General features: G+C 34.9%; 3 protein-coding genes and 1 pseudogene across 5 annotated transcripts; 2 read left to right on the top strand and 2 right to left on the bottom strand.

Moving 5' to 3' along the window:
* Positions 1-2186: 2186 nt before the first annotated feature.
* On the top strand, positions 2187-5011 carry LOC144557518 (Pentatricopeptide repeat (PPR-like) superfamily protein). 3 transcript variants are annotated; one of them, XR_013512687.1, is made up of 2 exons: positions 2187-4464; positions 4759-5011. XR_013512687.1 is itself a non-coding variant. In XM_078306101.1 (1 exon), exon 1 carries the CDS (start codon positions 2253-2255, stop codon positions 4050-4052), a length of 1800 nt encoding a protein of 599 aa, XP_078162227.1. In that variant the 5' UTR covers positions 2187-2252; the 3' UTR covers positions 4053-4619. The 3 variants fall into 3 exon arrangements, 1 of the variants encoding a protein (XP_078162227.1); XR_013512686.1 differs by having other exon boundaries at positions 2187-4494; XM_078306101.1 differs by lacking the exon at positions 4759-5011 and having other exon boundaries at positions 2187-4619.
* Positions 5012-9679: 4668 nt separating this feature from the next.
* On the bottom strand, positions 9680-10457 carry LOC144557016 (small ribosomal subunit protein eS17y-like). Its single transcript, XM_078305557.1, has one exon. It carries the CDS (start codon positions 10327-10329, stop codon positions 9892-9894), a length of 438 nt encoding a protein of 145 aa, XP_078161683.1. The 5' UTR covers positions 10330-10457; the 3' UTR covers positions 9680-9891.
* Positions 10458-12781: 2324 nt separating this feature from the next.
* LOC144556588 (uncharacterized) lies at positions 12782-14232 on the top strand (annotated as a pseudogene).
* Positions 14233-15036: 804 nt separating this feature from the next.
* On the bottom strand, positions 15037-18794 carry LOC144557013 (flotillin-like protein 1). The gene is made up of 3 exons (XM_078305554.1): positions 18383-18794; positions 16305-16870; positions 15037-15888 (listed from the first exon to the last, which is right to left on the bottom strand). Exons 1-3 carry the CDS (start codon positions 18744-18746, stop codon positions 15295-15297), a joined length of 1524 nt encoding a protein of 507 aa, XP_078161680.1. The 5' UTR covers positions 18747-18794; the 3' UTR covers positions 15037-15294.
* Positions 18795-25010: the final 6216 nt, after the last annotated feature.

Here is a 25010-nt window from a genome sequence, read left to right as displayed (position 1 = left end):
ATTTTAAGCAACAAAATTTAAATCGAATCACGAATCGAACCTGTACGAGGAGACTGAGCGAGAGAGGAAGAGACTCGCGAGAGGAGAGAGTGTCACGAATCGAACCTGCACGCGAAGGAGACAGAGCGAGAGAGGAGAGAGCGAGAGAGGGAGAGTGAGTGGAGAGAGAGCGAGAGAGGAGACAAACTCGCGAGTGGAGAGAAAATGAGAGAGAGAGACTGGGAGAGACTCGCGAGAGAGAGGGGGAGAGACTCGTAAATGTTATTGGACGGTAGATGTTACTTGGAGATTCGAACCCAAAAAAATAACGAACCTATTTCGATTCGAACCTGCCCTAGTTCGAATTCGAAATTAAATTAATTTCAAATCGAACTGGTTTGAATTAATTTCGAACCGAATTACTTTCGAATCGAATCGTATCACGAATCTCGAATTTTTTGTGCACCGCTAAGTGGGGATATCCCACCTTCTCCCAAAAAAAACATACAACTTGTTTGACCATGTTTAAATATTATATTTTGTTAAAATTTCGACCTTCTATATAAAAAGTAATAATTAAACAATCACATATTCACAATGTTGATTAGTAATTTTCTATCTTAAATCATGTGTTTGTCAAAAGAAAAGGGAATTACAAAATTCTCATAAAACATCACAGAGCAAATTAATAGATTTTGACGGGTGACCATAATACACAGTCTTTGATCTTCGGATGAAAATATTGATAAATGAATTGACAAGATACAAAAATAGATAGAGATTTTTTTATATATATTCTTGGGATCGACTAACAGTCCCCCCACTTCAGTTTCCTATCTATCCCCCGCACTAAAAGACAAAAAAATAGTTAAAACGTGCTAACTATCACCAAAGAGCAAGATTAATGCTATTTTATTAATAGTCAAAACGTATAGTATTCATACCTACGAATTTATAGTATTCATACTTATTATCAGAACCATTCGTCATATGTAAACACAAGCTGGAGGGGACCAGTAACGACCAGGGGGACCGCTGACATCTTGTGACAGCCTGGATTGGGAACCGCAATCGTCTGAAAGCGACATTTGCCAAGATTGGGGACCACTACAGCGAATCTATATATTATTCATATCTAAATAAAGAAGTATTCATATCTAAACAAATGAAGTATTCATAGTGACGATTACGAAGTATTCGTACATGTTTGAAATAATTTATACAATTCAAAATTCAAAGTCAGATTCATCTCTCACCCCACTTCTTCCAAGAAGTATTTATACTGACGATTACGAAGTATTCATACATGTTCAAAATAATTTATACAATTCAAAATTCAAGGTCAGATTCATCTCTCTCATCCCACATCTTCCAAGAAGTATTCATATATAACATGAAGTATGCATATCTAACAACTGAAGTATTCATATCTAACTAATAAAGTATTCATATGTTGCACTGTGACAACCTTCGCTGGGCTAGCATGGACCCCTCCAATGGTGCACCACGCTCTCCCCGCCGAATCTCAACGGTGCACCACTCTCTCCTCGCCGGATCTCGACGGTGCACCACGCTCTCCTCGTCGGATCTCGACGGTGCACCACGCCGAGAAAGAGAAGAGACAGAGGCCGTGAAGGACATGAAGAGGCGGAGGCCGTAAAGAGCGTGAATATGATTTTGCTTTTTTTTTTTATCGGAAGAGAGAGAGGAGTCAAGCACAATTGACTTTGCATATTAATGATAATAGATTGTTAGAGGAACTAATAGAAGACTAATCTATATTCTTACCTGGCATGTACTTCTCATATAAGTATTAGCGTTAACTTTCACACTTATTCTTTGGTCTTCGGATGAGAATATTGATAGATGAATAGGCAAGATACAAAAATGGATATAGATTTTTTTATATATATTCTTATCTGACATGTACTTCTCATATTATTATTAGTTTTAACTTTCTTCTATCTTCATTTGTTGAAGTTTTTTTTTTTTTTTTGTTTTTTTTTGTTGAAGTTTACAGATCATAGTCCATACTCCATAGATATATGCGATTCATTTGTTGAAGTTTACAGATCATAGTCCATACTCCATAGATATATGCGATGTGCAGTGCGCGGATCGGAATTACTTTATGATCCGTGTGGACTAGATCAGCACGAATCTTAAGAATCTTAAGAATCTTAAGAGTGGGTCGAGTAAATTTCAAGCTGGCCTGATCAGGGTCCCCAAACTCACCGTACAACGGTGCAAGGTTCTTCGCCAACCTCCTCTCCATGTTCTCTCACCAGATCCTCATCCGCTACAGATCTCTAACCAATTTCTCCACGGCCTCCGCCTCGCAACCCCATCCTTCTCTTCCCGACCTTGAAACCCTAACATCTCTCATCTCCAAGCAACGATGGTCTCACCTGGAATGCCTCACCGGCGTCACCACTCCCGCCTCCTTTTCCTCCTTCCTCAGCCGCCTCCTCTCCCTCTCCCCTCCCTTCCCACCGCTACTCCTCCTCCGCCTCACCCGCTGGGCCCGCTCTCGCTTCCCCACCCCTCTCCCCCTCTCTCTTCATTCCTCTCTCCTTCTCTCCCTCTCCAGTCACAAGCTCTATTCCCACCTTCGCTCTGAGCTTCACCACATCTCTCTCTCCCACGTCCATTCCCCTTCTTCGATCCTCCATTCGCTCTCCATTTCCTCTGCACGGCTCCACCGTGAATCATTTTCATTGATTGCTGATATGCTAACTCTATCTCTGGTCAAAACCTCGCATTTAGAGTCTTCCGTGGAGTCGTTCTTTCGGTCAGGTGACTACAGCCTTCGCCTATCTACCCTCTCTATTAACCCCTTGTTATCTTCTCTGATAAAAAATGGAAAGACAGGTGTTGCAGAGAGTGTGTTTGATAATATGCTCAGGAGAAAATTTGGCCCAAATTTAATCACTCTTAATACTATGATTAATGGGTTCTGTAAAGCCGGAAAATTGAGGCGAGCGGGTGATTTGTTGGAGGATGTCAAGTCGTGGGGTTTTGAGCCTTCGGTAATTACATACAATACGTTACTTGATGGGTATTGTAAGAAAGGTGGAGCTGGTAAGATGTATAAAGCAGATGCATTGTTGAAGGAGATGGTTTCCAATGGGGTGAAACCTAATGTAGTTACTTTCAATACTATAATTGACGGCTATTGTAAAGATTTGAATTGTAAGGCTGCACTTAAATTTTTTGACGAGATGAAGAGGCAAGGGATTTCTCCTAGTCTAATTACATATAATACTCTGATTGCTGGTTTTTGCGAAGAAGATAAGATTGATGAGGCAATTGCATTATTGAGAGAAGTGGAGGGTTCTGGATTAGTTCCTAATACGGCCAGTTACAATTCTCTCATTAATGGTTTATGTAAGAAAGGGATGATGGATGAGGCAAAGACTTGGTTTGATGAAATAATTAATAGAAAAACTGAGCCAAATGTGATCACATACAATACTTTGATTGATGGGTATTGCCGGTATGGTTTGGCATCAAAGGCATTTGATTTGAAAAAAAAGATGGAGCAGAAAGGAATTAACCCAGATATATATACCTACAACTGTTTGATATGTGGCCTCTGTAAAACGGGTGACACGAAAGGTGTCAGTGAAATTTTGGATGAGATGAAGGAGAAAGGGGTCCGAGCCAACTTAGTAACATATAATGTGCTAATTAGAGGATTATGTGAACAAGGCAACACAGCAAAGGCCATTAAGCTCTTGGATGAGATGTATGAAGTAGGCTTGGAACCAACTCATATTACATATAACACATTGATTGATGGGTTGTGTAAGAAGGGAAATATGAGAGCAGCTTTTAACATGCGGCACAGGATGGAGAAGGCACGGAAACGTGCCAATGTGGTGACGTACAACGTGTTCATGAAATATTATTGTGCAAACAGTAAATTATCCGAGGCCAATGAACTTTTGAATGAGATGTTAGAGAAGGGTTTGGTTCCGAATAGAGTGACTTATGACATAATTAAGGAGGGGATGGTTGAGAAAGGGTATACACCTGATGTAAAGGGGTATGGTTTTACTGATGATTCCTGATATGTGCAAAGACAGGCTTTATGAAAGAAGGCATCATGGCCTCAGTTTCATACGAGAAATATGCAAATTGGAAGAAACTTGTGATTTGATGATATGGTTGAGCTGGAGAAGTTATATCATGAGCTAATTGGTTTAGGGTTTGTTCCACCAGAGCAATTCCATGCACTCTTCGGTATACCGCTGCTATTCTGATTTTTGCAATGTGCCAAATGGATGACAGGAGGGGGGAGAAGAGAATAGCAGAGTATTTCTTGGACAATATTGCCCTTCGATGCCCCCCTCATCCCCTCGTGTTCCCTTCCTCTCTTTTCTTTCTTCACTATCTTCCAGGTGAAATAGCGGAGAGAGAAAAAGTACCTCCGTCTTTTCTCGATCATTTGACGCAAGACGAAGCCCCCTCAAGCTATCTCAAGTGACTGCATCTTCTCTCTTTAAATCTATTGTATGATTCTATTAATTTAGAAAATAATTCATTAAGTTTTTTGCTCATTCTCTCTTTCTTGGCATGACCAATAATTTGATTGAGGACACTGATAAAATTAAACTAGATTAGCTAATTTCAGTCTCTCTCTCTCTCTAACAACTTTTGATTTTATGCTTACTAGCTATTTCTATTTTTCCTTAAATTACTATCATTCCAAGTTTCTTCTCAGCCATCAAGTCTATTTTAATTTTTTTTTTTACACTGATCATTTGTGTGTGGCAGGTTGTGGGTCTGAGAGTTGGTGCTTGTGTACCTGGGCCATATATGAGATCATTACATGAATTTTGGTAGTCCTGTACTGGTACCGCTCGATACAAGTTTATATTTCCTAAGCAGGGGTTTTAATGTATATAGCTGCTGATTTGATTGCCTTGATAAGTTGAAGTGTATTTCACTAGAGATGAAATGTAATTTAGTAAATTGAACTCATTTCTCAAATATGAGATTATTAGTTTATTACTTGATTTGATAGTGGTTTGCACAATTTTGTTGTATGAAAATCATCTAGGATGTCTTTTCAGTGTACCTAATCTTGAGTCTTTATCAGCGTCTTTCCCACCTGCCCTAGCCAGCTTTTCCTCTGAGATATCTCATATTTTGCGTGATCGACATGTCCGGTGCCTATTCGGGGATAGCACAGGTATAGCCAATATTATTTGAGCTTTGAGATTCATGCAGAATGTATTGGAACGGTTGAACTTTTGCAAAAATTCATGCAAAATATGAGATATCTCAGAGGATGCGAATTCCCTAATCTTGGTGCATATGTTAGGTTTGTATTAATATCGTGGTCTATTTTGTAAAGAACTAAGAAGGCTGTTACTGTGTAGGAAGAAAGGTGTACAAATTGCTCAACAGGATCCGTAAAAGTTGAAAACTTGAAATGCACTTTCATATCTCTTTTTGCATTTGAACTGTCCAATTCTACCGAATATTTTTTTATAATAAATAGAAAATAAAAATTTACAATACTAGCCATTAAAGTAGGATGAAATCGAAATTCCATTGACAATATTTTATACAGAAATTGAATATTTTATTGCGATACCCATTAAAGTAGTGTACAAGTTTCGTGATGACTATTTGTGACTATTTTATGGTCTTCAACTTAATTTAGCATCGGGGTCACCCTTTTCTTTTATAATTAATGATTCAACTAAACTTGATTTATGTTGTAAAGTGCAAATGCTATTCCTGACTAGTTATACCAAATAGCACCATGACTTGGTGAGTATATACATAAAATGTTTGAGCAAGCCATCATACTTGGTGCTAGTATTGAACTGGTGCATTTTGGTCTATATTGCGAGAAACTATAATGAGAAAGGAGAAGAGAATTTTTTTCTTTATAGAAATTATTATTAAATAACAAAGGGAAACGTAAAATGTGATGGGTTTTTTTTATGGCATAGATGGATCTAAAAACTAAAATTTGGATTCACACTAAAATTCGGATTCAAACATTTTTTTTCTGGATTCAAACTGTTTTCTATTCCAGCCACTATATCAAAAAAATCCCAGCAATGTTTTTGTTTCAAAAGAATCCAGCCAATCTTTCTGTTTCAGAAAAAAACTGAAGCCACCTTTTCAGGAAAACAAAAAACACTTTGGACCCGAAACAAAAAAAAAAAAAAACATTACAAAGTTTGGATCCAAATTTTTTTTGGGGAAACCCCCAGCACTTTTTCTGTTTTTCTTTATTATTTAATAATAATTTCTATAAATTAAAAATTCTCATGAGATAGTCTGAATAATTGAAATCTGATGAGGCATTCCATGGCTCCATTGTACTATGTCAACACTATAAATAATTTTAGGTACTTTCTCTGGATGACGCTCTCTATTAAAAGCACAATGAAGTTCAATTTTTAATATTTTTCATTCAGATAATTTAGTTTGTGCATAGATTTAGATCAAGTGCAGCCTGAAATAACTATCAGATGTCGTTTACTATGTCAAATGTTTTGGTAATATGGTAAAAATAGGATGATCTTAAGATTTCAATGTCTGTAACCTTACTATATAGATGTTACATGAGAGACTTATTTTGATTATTTTATCTCTATGTTGATTTATTTTTATTTTTTTATTGTAGTCAGCAACACCATAAAATGCAATAGTAGTTGCTGTAGGTACAACTAGAAATTTTTTCACATTGCTGCTACATTAACATCAGCAAAATTTTAATTTTAATTTTTTGTCTTTTATCTTTCACAAAGTAAAGAACAAGACACGATTTCTCTCATTAGGAAGGTTCAATCCTTGCGAGTGGAAGACAACAATCAATTTTTTAGTTATTTAATTTTATTAGTGACCTTATTTAAATTACTCTGATCCTTGCTTGGTTTACTCCATTGGTTTGTGGCTTTGTGCAAAAGTATCAGAAGAAGAAAACAAAAGGCCACTATTTGACCAAAATCAATGTTGGCTTCAATTTCGCATGAGATTATTGCGCTTCTACTTCACAAGTTCGGCATATATGGATTGAATTTGGTCTTAGTTTGCAATTATGAAATGCTTGTTTGATTTTTTTTAATAAAAAAATTTGATCAAAACCCCATTTTTGCCTTTTTATATCATTCCAAAGTATGTTCTTTTTATAAAAAGAATTATATAGATAGGTGTTCTAAAATGTTTTCCTCATGCTGTAGTTTTTATATAAGAAATTTTATGAACAAAAAATGTTCGAAGTTTGTTTTCCTCGTGTTGTGGTTGCGAGAGATGTGGAAATCATCTTCACATTTTGGGATTAAAAATTGCATCGCCAGTTTTTTTAAAATTAAAATTACATAATCAGGTTTGTGTCTCGATTAATAAGATAGATTTACCTAGTCTTCTAAATAACGCGCTATAGTATTTTCGGACATTGAACGCTATCTTATAGGATAAAAGTGCATTATTTCAGCTACGACCGCTATAGCAGCAATAGTGGTTCGCTATTTACACTACACGCTACGTGCTATAGTGCACGCTATGCTACATATGCTTTTATTTAAAGGCCCAAACTAAAAATTTATTTTAAAGTTTTTTTTTTTCAAGATCCAGATTAATTTTGCTTTTAAATAGAAAAAGATAGATAGTTTATTCCATGATACTTAGGTTTTTTTTAATAGAAAAATTTTATAGTTTATATCATGATACTTATGTTATATTGAATAAAAAAAGATAGATAGTTAATGATATTATTAGAAATATTTTGAATAACAATTTGGACTTTGTACTGATTCAATATAAATATTCTAAATTCTTAATCAATTTTGTGTTATTTATTGCTCTATAAGACTTTATATACGGTTGATAATTAGTAAAAATATAAAATATAATTTTATAAACAAAAAAATGCTATGTATAATAGTTTTTGCTATAACTATGCTATTCGCAATAGTTTTTTTTAGCTTTTTCGCTATAACACGATAATCGCTATTTAGAACCTTGAATTTAACCCTTATTTAGAATCGGCACGTTCATTTGTAATTGTTTACATAATTGTGAAATCGCAACTTCTTTTTGTTTACTAAGCATTTAGCTGGTCTCAAGTTGCAGTGATCTATTTTACAAATTGATGGAATGTTGAACATTCATATCCGATGCTGATGAATTACCGGTTATTTGTTGCAAGTTCTTAATGGTCTGTATATCAGCCGATTTGTTTCATAGACTGGTAGTGTTAATTACAGTTTAAAAACCGTATACATTTAATTAGGAGCCTGATAATTATACTCCAAATAAAATCTCCAAGTCCGTTCTCCACAAGTAGTTTAACAAAAAAAAATTCCAATGTTATGTAACTTTTATTTCTAACGTTAATATTTAAATATTTAAAGCTACGTTTATAACATTTTACAATGCTACTCGTAAACATTTAAATTTCTATCTGCAAACATTAAAATTTTAAATATATAATTTTAAAATCTAACTACTTTTGTTTTTAAGTCAAAAACGAAAAAATTCCTTTCACTCACTTTTTTTTTCTATGATCGTTCTCATCTATTTTTTCACTGATCATTATCATTATTGTTACGGTAATTCTCATCTATTTTTTCACTAATCATTATCATTATTGTTATGGTAAGCTGCAATTAATGGATTCTAATCCATTTTTGTAATAACATGTATGAAATATATTTTAATAACTATAAAATAGCCTTCCAATACAACCTTTTCTAAGAATGTTAGAACATGCACCGCAAACCGCTATTTAAAACATTGAATATAACAAATGAAATAACAGAGTTGTGGATATGCAAGCAATTATCCTTGAAAGTTCAATTGAAATAGTTAAATATGAGTTTTATCAGTTATCACGTTCGCAGATTAACTACTTAAAGCATGAAGAATCCGTATCTTGAATTGTAAACACCTACATAAATATATAATCCAAATACAGCAAAGTACCGGCAACTTCAGTAATAGTAAATTCTAATACCCCACATATAATCCTGTTTGATGATTTCAAACTAACGTAACCCACAAAAATATTCGTCCCTTTGGGAAAGAGCAGGGATTATAATCCAAATCTATTAACAACCATATATGCATGTTTAGTTCTGACTATGAAAATTGCCTACATAGACATAATTACTAATATGTAATACAATACTTGCTAAAAGTCTCAGTAAACAAGGCATAATTAGGTGTTTGTTTATCCCCTTGCTCGAAATAAACTTGTAACCAAGCAAGTTTACGGAAAACTTAAAACTTCTGAACTACCAAACCAATCCATAAACTAAATGTAAGAAATGAGCATTATTTTAACATGTTTACTTATCCCAAATTTTGCACCATTATTTTAACATGTAAGAAATGAGCATTATTTTCTATAGATTTTCACCTTAAGGTGCCTACCATTACTAAGGGTTTTGTTTTGTGTCATCTAGCAACTGGTAAGGTTCAAGATTTTAGCTGGTACAAACAACTACCAATTGAATCAAAAACTGTATCCAATTACAAGAATAAAATCGAGTTTGGTGCTTACCATAGTAAAATAAACATCTACAACAGATTTGCAAAAATAAATTAAGCATTTAACACTAGAATTTATTGATAACAACATTTTTCGATGATTTCTTCTCAAACCTTAACATGGGTGAATTAATTGATTATCATCTAATGTTAAACTAAATCAAATAACATATGAAACCAGTAACACCAGAAATCTGATAAGATTAAGAGATGACAATTCATATAACAAAGATTTCTTATCCCAATGAACAGCAAGGTCTGAACAAGCAAAACTCACATAACAAAATCTTAATAAAAAACATAACCTACTGATGACTCTCAGGTTTCAACCAAAAATGACTTAAAAAACTAAAACACGATCCAAATCACCTACCGTTGATTCATCAGACTTTCTCAGTTCCCTCCTCTGCGGCCACCACCACCACCATATGGCGCACGTCCACCGTACTGTGGCGCAGCCTGAACCACCTCTTGTTTCTCCACACCTGGAAGATCTGCCATGCCGAGCGCCGTGAGCATCTCTATCGTCTCCTTGTCGACGAAGATCTCGTTCACCTTCAGCGCCGACTCATCTGGCACGAAATCCATGCGCCTCTCGCGCTCCTCCTCCTGAAGCTTGAGCGAGATGCCTCGGACGGGGCCTCGCTGGATCCGGCGCATAAGGTGAGTCGTGAACCCGGCGATCTTGTTGCGCAAGCGCTTAGAGGGGATGATCGCGACTTCTTCAAGAACCTTCTTGTTCGTGTGGAAATCGAGGGTCATGCGCGAGTAGTAGCGCTCGATCACCTGGCGAGACGATTTCTTCACGGTCTTCGTACGGACGCGCCCCATTGTTGAATCCTTTACCTCTCTGCTCGAGCTGGTATCTCTCCTTCTCCTGAAAAGCTTTTGCGGCGGCGCGAGAGAAGGGTTTCTAGGGTTTTGAAGTTATTTTATAGGCTTGGAATTGTGTGGGTTATTTTTATGCGTGCCTGTAGTAAAACGGCCCAATACACCAATAAGCGAAAAACACGGACCATTGTCGATTTCAGAGTCCGGCCCCACAATCTAGTGAGATGTTGTAGTGTGAGTACAGTGAAGGAATATTTTGCTATGGTGATTGGTGAAGAGCGCTTTTGAGGTTCCTTCTGTAATCTTTGATTCTTGACTGTTCATTTATCAGATACACCGTGATAATACAAAATTGATCTATTTTGGATCAAACTGGGTTAGGAAAGATGCATGGACTGGGCCTAACATCATAGAGCCCAAGTACTCAACACAACACGGAGAATTATCACGTCGAGTAACATTTTTCTTTGTAAATATCAAAGAATTTTCAATATTTAGGCTAACTTCTGTCTTGGTTTCTATAGGCAATCGTAAAGTCTATGACATTTGCAATTGCATATAGAGTCTATGACATTTTCTACAGGCAATTATAATGTATATGACATTTTCAATACTTGGGCTAATCTATTTTTGTATATACAGCAAGAGATTACAGATGCAAAAGTTCTCTCTTTTACTCACCATTCTTATTAATTTTTTTTTTTTTTTTGACCCCCATTTCATAAATTTCTGGCTCCATCCAGCATAACTAACAACAGTTGCCGTTTAAAGGTAACTTAAGATACATATAAAAATAACACAAGTTCCGTAGTTTATCTTTTTAAAGGTAGTATAAAAAAAAATTGTAGATAGAACTTATGCAAGATGCTAGAACAAAAGCTTTTAGCTAAGCACCAATACTAATAAGCTTCTGTTGGGAAATAAACCTGCTACGATTCTAATCCTTAGATTTGAAATTTCAGGGACCTATAATCCTTAGAATCGTAGCAGATTTATTTCCGCTTCTGTTTTTTTTTTTTTTTTGATAAAAGTGGCATGGGCCACCAGTTTCATTAAAAACTAAATTGTTCTTTACAAAATGTGCCATGTTGGCAATTACAGTACTCAAAAGTATAACAGTAACTAAAAGGCTAATTATCAATCTGATTGTTAAGCAATCAGAGGATGAGCAACACTAATCAGCAACTAAGAGTTAGGATGACATGACATACAAAACATACAAAACATAGAGTTGAAAATGCATAACAGACTAAGCAATTATTTCCGCTTCTGTTGGTACAACTTAATTATATAATGTGACAAATTGATACTAAATTACCTTAATTTTTATCGCCAATGGAGCACGCACGTGCAATTGATTTCATTTGTTCTTATTAGCTTCTTAGCCCTTTAGTTAATTTTTCTACTGATAGAAGCCCAAGGTTCGCTGCTAGTCCTTCCCCCTTGGTCGTATCCATAGGCTGAGACGCATCAGGCAGCGTAACGAACCCTGAGTTGAGACGAGTATCCATTGGAGTGACTCCTCTATGTTGTTATTCTTCTTTCTTCTTCCTGTTCTTCGCCATGATCACACCTCGACCTAGGTTAGGGTCTTTCTCTGTCTCTCTCTCCTCTTTTCCTTTTTTGTCGTCTCCAGTTCAGTCGAACTAAACTATAAAAAATGCTGTTAATTCAAATTCGAAATAAACGAAATTTGAAAGTTGAAAAATCAAAAGAACAGTGATTTTCAGTGGCAGTATTGGCATGTTTGTATGTGTCACTTACATTCCCCAATTCAAACAGAGCTCTCTTTTTTCTTTCTTAGATTTGGTGTAGTGGAGCGAATATAATTAGAAATCTCTATTTCAAAATAATTTTCCTCTGCTCTCTCTCCCAGAAAACAGTACTCCACTGAGGCTTTGAAAGGTATCACTTCATAACATTATATCTGTTTTTTTTTTTTTTGGTTTTAATTCTGTAAATACTCTCTCAATAACTGTAGTTTCATTTCAGTTGCATAGTTTTTTTGTTGATTTTGTTCTACAAGACCAATCTGTTGAAAGTTTTGTTTATACTTTTGGGTTTGTTTGCTGAGTTTATTTATCAGGTTGCTTTACATTGTGCTACTTTACTCGAGCAATCTTTTTACCAGATGGTTATTTCACCGTAGTATTTTTAGGACCCTGGTTTCTTAAATCGATCTTAACTTCATACCTCCAAATGTGAATGAAGTATAATATTTTTCATTCTCTTGAGCATTCACTAATTAGTGCAATCTTTAGAACTTTACCTCCCTTAGTTAGTTAGTTACTACTATATTTATTTTCTTCCCATCATTGTCATAAGAGTTAAGTCTGTTCATTTAATAAAAATGTCAAACATGAAAGATGAATCTCTCATTAATTAGTAAAATTTGTGATAAATTTCTGTTTACATTGATACAAGATAGACTTCTTGGTGCATTGAAGGAAAAGGTTTATATAACAATTATTTCCAATTTCAGGAAAACTGTCACAACATACGGGACAAGAAAATTACACCCGATAAAAGGACTAAAATGTCCATTAATGAAAATAGTGAAATAATAGATGTACAACAAGAACAACAACACAAAACTTCTCCATTCCCCCCCGAATTAGAATACTGCGCCATTAGTATTCCATCCATGGAGGAGAGCTTGTTGCAGGAAGAACCTGAAAGAAGAAGAAATCTCAATCTGTTAAGCAAATTTCATGATACTCTCAATAGAAAAGAGGAAATTTCAATTTCAGTTCCCTCCCCTGCAGGGACCCACTTAGTAGGAAAGTTCAACTGGAAATTAGTTCTTTCCAAATTGAAGAATTGGTTAAAGCATCCTCTGAAAATTGGACTTCTCATTTGGTTTCTCTGCGTCGTTGCCTCTCTAGTGATGCTGGTATTACTTCTTATTGGTGCACTAAACAAAGCATTCCCCACAAAATCATTAAGAAACCGTTGGATTGAAATAAACAACCAAGTCTTAAATGGCTTTTTTACCCTTATGAGCCTACTTGAACACCCCCACCTGTTCCATCATTTCTTCCTACTTTGCAGGTGGAGATCTGAAGATGTATTAGAACTAAGAAAAACATATTGCAAAAACGGAATGTACCGACCACATGAATGGGTCCATATTACAGTTGTGGTAGTTTTCCTACATGTCACCTGTTTCTTTCAGTATGCACTTTGCGGCCTCTACTGGGGATATAACAGTAAAACCCGTCCAGAGTTTTGGGAAATTTTTTTCTCTGTTTTGGGGGTAGCAGCACCAGTATTTGCTGGCTTGTATTATATGATCTTTATCCCTCTTAGAAGAGAAATTGAATCCAATTCAATTGAAAACAATAATCAGCCTGACAAAACCAATTTAAAGTACCAGTTGACCACAATTGGAATGGAGGTTTGTTTGACTGCACAAGTAATCCTAATATTTGGATATTAGGAGCCTCTCTTTTTTTTTTGCACCTGTTGCATGTTTGGTTGGAACATACAGAGGCTTGGGTTTGGGAACATGTATGTGCACATGTTCACATTTTTACTACTATGCATAGCTCCATTTTGGGTACTTAACATTTCGGCACTTCACATAAGCGAACTTTCAGATGTCATTGGCTATGCGGGAATTTTTTGTTGTTTTTATGGGTTACTATATGGAGGATATTGGAGAATTCAGATGAGAAAGAAACTTAAATTGCCTGTCGCTCTGCGTCATTGACTGATTATGTACAATGGCTGTTTTGTTGGTCGTGTGCTCTTGCTCAAGAGATCCGCACTGGTTATCTCTACATAGAGGATGAAAACTTGTATGCAAAGTTGACAGATGCTGAGTCTGTTGATGCCATCATTAATATTGCACCGGTTCAGCCGGTAATAGCAATTCAAGTCGATATAAGAGAGACTATTTGAACTGCTGCTGAAAATGAAGAAAAAGTACACTGGCAACTGTCATCATCATGATTTTTTTTTTCTAGTTTTGCAATTTTCGTGTTAATTTCTGTATTCTACAAAGGATGAATTAGTTAGTCGATTGTTAAAATTTAATAAACTTGAACCATTCAAAGAAAACTTTATAGAGGATGGTCTCTCTCAACAAGTTGCATCTTCTTGTCAGAGCTTCATCTCTTTTATCTAGATTTTTTTACCCCTTTGATTGAACATTTATTTACTTCCCTAATAATTTAGTTCATAGTTTTAATAAAGCTCAACTCTAGATAGTAGACTTCATTCTACAGTTACAACAGCTGATCTGGATTCGTCTTTTGAAGTTAAGTTTATCAAAAAGCTTGCTGAGCTTTAGAACACCTAGTTCTACTCTGAAAATTCATAGTTTGAAGATAGAACGTGTGCTCTTAGTAAGATGCTCATCACATTTTTACGATAAAAACGTGAAAATTTGCTCATCAGAAATAATGCACAATTGGGCAATAGGTTTTACACTTTTTATGGTACTAAAATAAAGAAGCGATGAACTATTGTTCTATGGGAAACAGCTCAATTTTATGAAACAGGGATGTCTGCTCATTGATATACGCAGGACGATTCATACAAAATAACGGAATAATATGATGCAAGCTATAATCTTAGCAATATCAGCCAACTGAACTATTTAAAACCAGCTTATCACGCCCGTCTGCAATTCACAGAAAGATGCCATAAAAAAAAGGAAAAATAAAATAAAAGGCAAATAAAACATAGCATTTCTAAATTTGAAGAGGAGACTGTAAACATAGAGCACATCTGACTTCATAGCATTAAAAAACTGAAAAACATTGATAAAATGTAGAATAACAACAAATAGAAGAAATCTACCAGCATTACCTTTTATTTATTTATTTTTTATCTAACAGCGCCAATGAATAGTCAATAGACGGAACCAAATCACTAAAAAAAATTGCTAAGAACAAATCCGATCGAGAAAGACCTTTGCAAATTAAAAACAAGCTAAAATTGAATAGTCAATAGACATTTTCACTCCTCCGAGACCTTAGCAATCACATTTCCATCAGAAATAGGTGACAATGAGTGTCCTGCTTTTGTACGGTCCTCGCTATCAGCAATAGCATTCGGTACAATCCTGCCATTAGACAATCCTCCCAACCATTGGACCGGCTGTATACCGGTTTGATCTTGAACAATATTCATTAGCGGGGGTACCTTACGGTAAAACTCAGACACTTCATTCATAGCGCCACCTTCACCCCCGTCTCCATTAGTGTTCCACACACTAATCTTCGGGCTTAAGCCCTTGATACCGTCAGCATTAATCCTAGCAATCTCCTGATACATACCCTTGTTAATCATGAGGTAATCTCTCAGAGCATGGTAGTTGCCACCCAGTGCACCAAGGAGTGAGGAGAGGTATTGGCTCTGTGCATTTCCCAAGGCAATCAGCCCCTCGGCTTCCCTTTTCTTTGCGTAGAGCTCGGCCTCGGCCTCCTTCTGACGTGCAAAGAATGCAGCTTCAGCAGCAGTCCTGCGTGCATCAGCAGTCTTCTCTTGCTCATAGAGCATCGCTTCGGCCGCCTTTTGTTTCTTATACAGGTCACGGTTTGCTTCTTGCACCTACAAAGGAAAACATATATACAAATTTGATCTAGTTAAACGTATTGAAAACCATATGAACAGTTAAAACATGATCTCCATATGAAAATGTACTTGAAGAACAAATTTTACATTTTTTTTGAATGTTTTTACTATTTTTTTAGATAGGTAGAAAACCACCGCTTTTGAATGGTCCAGAAATATAAAATCATATTATTTTCTACCTATCTAAAAAATAGTAAAAATATTCTAAAAAATGTAAAATTTGACCTGCAAGTAAATTTTCATACAAAAATCATGTTGAACAGTTCAAATCAACTCTTTAGACTTTAAAAACGAAGATATGAGTCGATAGTACGGACCATTGTGTAATATGCATATTACCATAGCCTCACTCAGAAGTTTATAAATATTGTGCAAAAAGTAAAAGTAAATACCTTGGTTTCATAGTCAACTACAGCTTTACTAAGAATATCTGCCTTGAGTTTCTCTGTCTGGCGCACTGCGTTCCTCTTTTCCACTTCCATTTGCAACTCGGCATCCCTTATTGCCACGGCCTTCTCGGCCTCGACTTGCTTGAGTTTTGTCTCCTTCTCCCATGAGGCCTTCTTCACAGCCAGGTCAGCATTCGCTTGAGCCACCTCCGCTGCTCTCTGGTTCTCATAAATCTTAACCTCAGTTGACACCTTCACCTCCTGCTTCAGTGATTCTCCCTCTCTCTGTTTCTCATATATCTTAGTCTCTGCATTGACTTTGGCAGCGTTTTGCTTCGTGTGGCCATCTCTTTCCTTGGCACCCATTTCACCCTTCATTTTTGCCTCCGATACATCGATCTTTGCCTGGTTGGCTGCCTCTTGTTGGGTTTTTTGGCCGAGGTAGGAGAAGTATTCGTGGCCACGCACATCCACCAGTTGTTTCACATTTGCATTGTAAATTATGAGCCCGAACTGGTGTAGTTCAAGTTGCACGTTGTCAAACACAGATTGCTTGAACTCCTTTGTGCCTATTCAGTAAAAATACTCAGATTGTGAAATTGTAAGTATTGTAACACAGAAATAGATTAGGAGTGATTAAACTGAAATGGAGGTCATTTTAGCATTCTATTTTTCTTAAGATGAAACCCGTAAGCAGGCAATGATAGTCTACTGTAACTAAAACAGGTAAAAATTTGATTTTTTAATACTTCAAGAAAATCGAAGTCTTATTTTTTAAGTAGGACATAGCCTACTTTAATCTTTTATTAAATCAAGAAAACAAGTTTAAATGCAAAATAGAGGGGAAGAATGTACAAAAGGGACGAACGAGATGCAACAATGTACAAAAGTAACTAAACCCCAAATAATAATTTTCTTAAAGATAAGTAAGTTATAATTTGAATTGATAGGTGATGAACTTAATTTCTAGTAACAATTTGCAACTATTGCATCTATGTTCAGGAAACTTTGGAAAAATAATCTTTTATTCCTACACACAACAGATTCTTGCAACAATCTTGATGACTAATTTAACTTTAATTGATCTAATTTAAAGTAAAATATAACCATAATGATTCTTATGCAGAAAAATATATATAACAGCCTAGGAACATTGTCTTGTATTTTGAACTAGAGGAGGGCTCAAATGTCCCATTGCTTCATGCTCCAACAGTACATAAACATCTTTATTTTCGATTTCAAAGTCCAAATAAAAGATCTGAACCACTCAACATGATATCCATGTTAAAATGTCCTTCAAGATCAAAGTATTATATTTTTTGGAAACTTTTTACTAATTTTTAAGATAGGTACATAATCATTGTTTTTGGATGGTCCACAATTTCCTAAAAAACATTGATTTTGTACATATTTTAAACAATAGTAAAAAAATTTCAAAAAATGTAAAATTTTATCTCTAAGCACATTTTAACGTGGATGTCATGTTGATTGGTTTGGATTTTAAAATCAAAGATAAAGATTGGGGTACGATTGAGACATGAAGCAATAGGGCATTTGAGCCCTCCTCTTTGAACTAACATTAATTTTAGTAAATATATTACTGCAAGAAACATTCTTTTCCTAATTCTGTTCAGCTTATTTATAACATATATTCACTGATTAGCAAGAAACAACATAAAACATGAAGCTATTGCATAACACATATAATTTGAATTGAAAGACCATCAACTCAATTTCTAATAACAATTTGAAAACTATTGCAACTCTGTTCTGGAACTTTGGAAAAAAAAAAAAAACCTTTTATTCCTACACAACAGATTCTTGCAACAATCTTGATGACTAATTTAACTTTAATTGATGTAAAAATTTTCCATAATGATTCTTATGCTAAAAAATATATTTCAGCTTAGGAACAATGTCTTGTATTTTGCACTAATATTAATTTTAGTAAATATATTACTTCACGAAACATTCTTAATCTATTACTGATTAGCAAGAAACAACATAAAACATGAAACAGTATCTATGAAGCCCTCCCAAATAAAATCGCTATCAAGCAAAAACCCTCTCGTTAATTTTACCTTTAAAAATCTGTTCCATTGTCATAGAAGCCGCAAGAACACGCGTCTCTCCTTCGATAACACCTTGCACGAGTTCCTTGACATGGTTAGACAACTTATCGTGCGGCGAGATCAATTTCGCGTACTTCAAGAGCGCATCCATGTCTTCGGTTCTCGGTCCGATGGTGAAAACCGCTGGGAGAATGAAAGGCAACTTCTCGGCGCTCATGGCTTGCACCTCGAAAGTGTAGTTCACCGGAGTCATGTCGAATCTGACACATCTCTGGCCGGGAAGGATCCACGCCTTCTTTGCTAGTTTTATGTCATCGATTTTCCATCCGGTTATCGCGAGATACTCTGACGCACCTGCCACACGAAACGCCATTTTTGTCTCGCAACAGAGATTTGTTTCAAATAGCTAGCTTTCTGTTTTCTTTTTGTTACTGAGATGGTGAAGGTTAATGGAGGAGGTTTTGAGAAGGCAGTGGGAGGTTTTAACTTTTAACAGCAATTTATATATGTATCCACCATAAATTCTTTATTTATATATATCTCCATCAATATTCTAAAATTAGTTATTTTTCATCTAAACCCACTTATTTTATTGATGTCTTAATTTCTTAATTTAATCAAACTAAAATAATAACAATATAAATGAAAAAATTACCACGGAGGCTGAGAAAAATGTCTTGTTTTATTAATATTAATATATACTTTTAATTGATTAAATTAATAAATAAGATATTAATTAATAAGTGAGTTGAGGAAATAGTTAACTTTAAAATTTGATGGAAAAATATTTAAATTAAGAAATTATGAAGGGTATATATATAAACTATTCTAAATTTCTAATCTGGGATTAGCTATTTTCGTAGTTTAATATTGCTGAACCTGGTGTAAATGTGGTGCTTACAACAGATGGTTAACATGTAGTTTAAGTTAACTTTTTACGAAAAGCATTCTCATGAGCTGACTCGGTGCACTGATTTTGTTATGGAACATGTTTAGTAATGTGTTTTCTAAAATTAGAAAATGATCGGATTTTTGATAAAAACAAATCACAAAATGAGGGTGAATATCAAAATGTATTGGCGAATACTTGCATTTAACAAGAAGCTTCTTGGATGAATTATTTAAAAAAAGAATAATTGTACTAATCCCTCCATCCCAAATTAACTTCATTAACTGCCTTTTATTCCTCCCATTAATTATGCTAAGAATTTTCATTTATCCCCGCATTAATTATATTGTCATCTAATAACAATCTCCGTATTAATTATATTTTCCTTTAATAACAATCTCCGCTAACAATTATTTATCTGTTTATTGATGTTCAAGAAAATATTTATCATTGTTCAGACAAATATTTATCCTTATGTCTGACAAGTATTTATCATTGTTCCTGACATGTTAATATTTTGATTTGATTAAACATTACTTATTGACAAGTTCAAGAACAAAGTTCAAAAAATTATTTATCATTGTTCTAACAAGTATTTACCATTATATCTGAGAAGTATTTATCATTGTCACAGACGTTTTACTGTAAGTTGCAATTATGTCTGAGACGTATTTATCCATGTAACATAAAATATTTATCCATATAATATAAAGTACTTATCATTATGTCTGAGAAATATTTTACTGTAAGTTGCAATTATGTCTGAGAAGTTTTTATCCATGTAACATAAAGTATTTATCCATGTAGCATAAAGTATTTATCATATGTCTGAGAAGTATTTATCATTGGGTGAGAGGATTGTTTATTTAATGGTCCGTAGTTGTGCTGGGACAATAAAAAAAAAATTGTGCGGGGATAACTGACAAATATTTATGAGGAGATTGTTTATTTAATGGTCTCCAGTTGTGCGGGGACAATTAAAAAAAAGAAGGAAATTTTGTGCGGGGACAATTGATGGATTGATTTGTTCAGTCATAAATAGAGATCTTTGCATATGGATTAATACTTTGCAAATCCAGGATAAATACTTTGATGCTTTAAGTTAAATACTAATAGTTTCTGCGGAGTATTAATGATTGAGCGGTCTCCCCATGACTTTTTTGGCAGTTTGTGCAGGGTTTTTTGCGGAGTTGAAACTGCAGAGATTGTTATCAGGATCCTTAAAAAAATCAACAGTGAGCATGCAGCACTTGATATACAATCCATGTGGTCATGCTTACATGTTTTTGAGTTTAATTTATAAATCGTCCGAATAATAAATTCAATTTGTATATCCTTAAGAGATTGAATAATTTTTGTTGCATTTTTTTAATTTTAAATCTTATGCAAAACGAAAACGAAAATGAAAAATTCTTCTCTTGTCAAATTTATAAAGATGTTAAGTTTTCATTTGTCACAATAATTTAAATGATTTCTTAAATCATTTTAATTTATCTTTTCCATATGTCACAACAATTTATGAGATTAAATAGGCATATATCTCTCTGTTCTTTCTTAAAATGCAGTATCAAAATATGCCTATTTAAGATAATCAGACTGTCATGATTCATTTATACCAATATAACAATTGAACAAATAAGCCATACGAAAAGGAAATATTATAAATTAAAGCAACCCATAAATTTAGAATATTCCTTTTCATATGGCTCATTTTTTTTTTACTATAAATGCATTGAGATATTTCATAGAAATCTTCCAAATTTGAATTATGACAGTCTGGTTATTATGTGTCAAATCTGCCTATTTAAGAAAAAAAAAAGAAGAATTATGCCTATTTAATCTTATAAATTATTATCCTTGAGGAAAACTTTTATTTTTCTCAATTTCTGATTTTCAGTTTTTTTTTATATAAGATCAAAATATCCAAATAGTTGAACACCAAATTAATTCTTTTTTTAACAACTTTACCTTATGAAAAACAAGCTAAAAAAATAATGAATCCAATTAGTGTCTGTCAACAAGATCGAAGTCATCCAAATTCATCATTTTCAGATATGATAATTTTAGATTAATTAAATTTCTGAAATTTCTTGATAAGGCTAACTTGATCAAACTTTAGTATTCAGATTTTCTTCTTTCAGCAGAAACAAATTGGGCCGCACAATTCAAGCCCTTTTGGGCCCAATTTTTAATGATGTTAATAAAAAAAAGAACCAAATGACGTACCGTACCGATCAGGATAATGTTGGGGTTTTCACGCGGTGCTAACCGGAAACCCGTTTCAGGCTTAAGGTGCGGAATGACCGTAGAACAAAAATTTCTACGGCCAACTTAAGCTCAGGATTAAACGGGGTATGTCAGGAAACTTTCCAAGGCGGTCCACCTTCAGTATTCCTTTGGCATCAAAACCCAATTTAATCCTTTTACAGATCTACTCCATGATTGATTTCTAAAACTTTAATCTACTTACAAATTAAATAGATTAATATAACATATTTATACCTTGTTTCCAAATCACAGTTGGAATGCAGACCGAGCGAGTAGAGCCTCACCAGGGAAGGAATCGACTCGGAGTATCACACGTGTGATACCTCTATCAGTTATCCACCAGGACTAACCGGAGAGCGGTTTATTTCTTCTGCCAGAAATACCGTAAACCGCAGAATTCTGCAAAAACACTATTCACAGGGAAAAGACGAAAACCCGTAAACACGAATTTTCGGTTGCTCAGTTTCATCAATATGCAAAACTGACATACCGCTAAATTCGGTAAAACACTATTCATCGATCCCGTAAATATACTCCACAACAACCCGCAAGATTATACGTCAAGTACGTATAACTTTATTTTCTCAACCGAAACACTATTTGGGAGAGAAACCGAGAAAGAGAGAAAATACCGATTCGTTTCTGCACGAAAAGATACATGTGAATGTGCATATGTATATATGTGAATATATCTTTCTCTCTCTACCCCTCCACCCCTATTTATAGTGTTTAGATTCGGTTGCAAAAGACCAAAATGTCCTCCAAGTTCGGCCTATTTACAAGATATGCCATTGACACCTCATCCTTTTATATGTGAAATGACCAAAATACCCCTTCCACACCCTTCCACATTCTTCTCCATGCTTCTACACATGCAAGGTGGCATAGGTGTGAAATGACCATTTTGCCCTTGTGGATAGGATTGATGACATGTCATCTGGATAGGATCAATGACGTGTCATGCGGATAAGCACGAATCTGAAAAGACCCGAATGCCCTCGGCCCGAACACAAATAATATTCGTATAATTATTCTGAACAATTATATATATATTTTTCTTTCGGTTATTTGTTTCGGTATCGATGACGTGTCATCTGGATAGGATCGATGACGTGTCATGCGGATAAGGACGAATCTGAAAAGACTCGAATGCCCTCGGCCCGAACACAAATAATATTCGTATAATTATTCTGAATAATTATATATATTTTTCTTGCGGTTATTTGTTGTTTCGATAATTTATACAATGTGTCCTGCACATTTATAAATTAACCGGTTAACTTTTATACAACGTGTCATACACGTTTATAAATTAACCAATGTTTTTGCTTGTTATTTTTACATAACATTTATAATTTAATTATAACACGTATAATTAATTATAACCATCTTAATATTAATTATAATCAATTTATAATTAATCAGTAAGATTCTCCGAGTAGCTCCTATATGGTGTGACCCAATAGGATCTGTGTTATGTTGGTAAACAGAGTTAAAACTGTTTTAACTTCTGTTAGTCATGGGTGGCATCTGGCAACACATCATGACCATCCAATTACACAGATGATGCTGTACTGTACAATATCACGATCCAGTAAACAATTTACTTGTGTCTGTTCTTCTGTCTCATAGCTATCAGATTAGTTTCAAGGTAGATGTGTGTCATCCTTGCTAACTTAATCTTTTCTTGATCTTGAGCAGATTATCAAATATAATTACTCTTGTAATTATACCGCTAGCAGATAATCTTACTCTATCAAGGGGCCCAGTGATGCTATAGCTCGTATAGAGATACGAGGGACAAATAGTATTCTTGGTAAACTATCACTTCCTCAGCTAAGCTATACATATGGAAAAGCTACCGTTATGACTGCTTTTTACGGACAGCGGTGGATAACAATCACACATACATATTTCTCAGTGGGAACGATAAATACCTCATACTGTAGAACGTGACACTGAATGAAAACATAAATGACACGAACACAATTCTATTTAATGTTTCATTCGGGGTCTGTCAAATACCATGTTTCTAGAACATGTATCTATGTGATTAAAATGACATCTCGTGTCAGGTGGTTTATAAAACTTAACCATCTTTTAATCCACATACTAACCTTATCGCGGTAATTAGTGTTCCTGCTAATTACCTTGGTCAGTGACCTTTTAAGAGTATATATTATCTATATTATGGAGTTTCACAATTTCAGTCATGAACTCGAAATGATCCATAAATTCAATAATACTCAAGGCAACAAAATGATATTAATCATCCAATTCATGAACAAAGTTTTATGATAAATTATCGTATTATTGACTTCTAGATTATTACACTAACAATCTCCCACTTAAGCTAGGAGCCAATCATCATAGGCCCTACTTATATACAAAACTCTATATTCTCTAAGATCTCGTAGATCCTGAGAAAATCTGACAGCCAATCTTCTATGTGTTCCAGACCCATAGAAGCATTAAGCATCTCGTGCTTGGCTTGAGGAAGAGATTTTGTGAGTGGATCAGCTGTGTTGCTGATTGTGTCAACTCTACTTATCTTTACATGACCTTTATATTGATTATATCTTTTATAATTAATTATAAGCATCTTATGATGTTTACGATCTTTCGTATTAGGTGATAACGTTGTAGACGAGAAACATATCCTTAGTTCTCCTCAAGAACTTAATGATATTCTTTACAGCATTCCAGTGCTTTATGCCTGGATTAGCCTGATATCTACTCGTCATACTCAAAGCATACGAGACATCAGGGCGAGTGCACAACATGGTGTTTATGATAGAGCCAATAGCCGAAGCGTATGGTACTCTTCTCATAGTGCTTTGCTCATCAGTTGTCGAAGGACACTGAGTCTTGCTAAGCAGTGCACCATGATTCATTGGCAGGAATTCTCTCTTAGAATCCTGCATGCTGAACCTATTCAGCACTTTGTCAATGTACGTGCTTTGACTTAATCCTATAAGTCTCTTTGATCTACCTCAGTAGATCTTTATGCCTAGTATATAGACATCCTCGCCCAAGTCTTTCATCGAGAAAACTTTTCTTTAATGAAGACTTGGCTAATTGCAAATAGAGGAATATCGTTTCCTATTAAGAGTATGTTATCTACATATAAGATTAAGAAAGGCGATGGCACTCCCACTAGTTTTTCTGTACACATAAGATTCTTTTTCGTATCTGACGAAGTCAAGCTTTTTGACTTCTTCGCCAAATCGAAGATTCCAACTCTGTGATGCATGCTTCAATCCATAAATGGATTCAAGAAGCTTGCATACCTTCCCAGCATTCTCTGGATCTTCAAAACCCGTAGGCTGTGTCATGTACACATCCTCTTCTTAAATTTTCATTTAAGAATGCGGTTTTGACATCCATTTGCCATATTTCATCATCATGAAATGCGGCAATTGCTAGGAGTATCCGAATTGACTTAAACATAGCCACGGGTGAAAAAGTTTCATCAATTCC

This window comes from Carex rostrata, chromosome 7, assembly GCF_964058835.1.
Source record: "Carex rostrata chromosome 7, lpCarRost1.2, whole genome shotgun sequence".
NCBI lineage: Eukaryota > Viridiplantae > Streptophyta > Magnoliopsida > Poales > Cyperaceae > Carex > Carex rostrata.
The sequence above is the reverse complement of the archived record's forward strand: the minus strand, read 5'-3'. Positions and strand labels throughout refer to the sequence as shown.

Coding starts and splice junctions, on each gene's coding strand:
- LOC144557518 (XM_078306101.1), top strand. CDS start 2,253: ATGTTCTCTCACCAGATCCTCATCCGCTACAGATCTCTAACCAATTTC.
- LOC144557016 (XM_078305557.1), bottom strand. CDS start 10,329: ATGGGGCGCGTCCGTACGAAGACCGTGAAGAAATCGTCTCGCCAGGTG.
- LOC144557013 (XM_078305554.1), bottom strand. CDS start 18,746: ATGGCGTTTCGTGTGGCAGGTGCGTCAGAGTATCTCGCGATAACCGGA. Junction 16,871..18,382: donor AATGGAACAGATTTTTAAAG/GTAAAATTAACG, acceptor TTTACTGAATAG/GCACAAAGGAGTTCAAGCAA. Junction 15,889..16,304: donor TAGTTGACTATGAAACCAAG/GTATTTACTTTT, acceptor TTTCCTTTGTAG/GTGCAAGAAGCAAACCGTGA.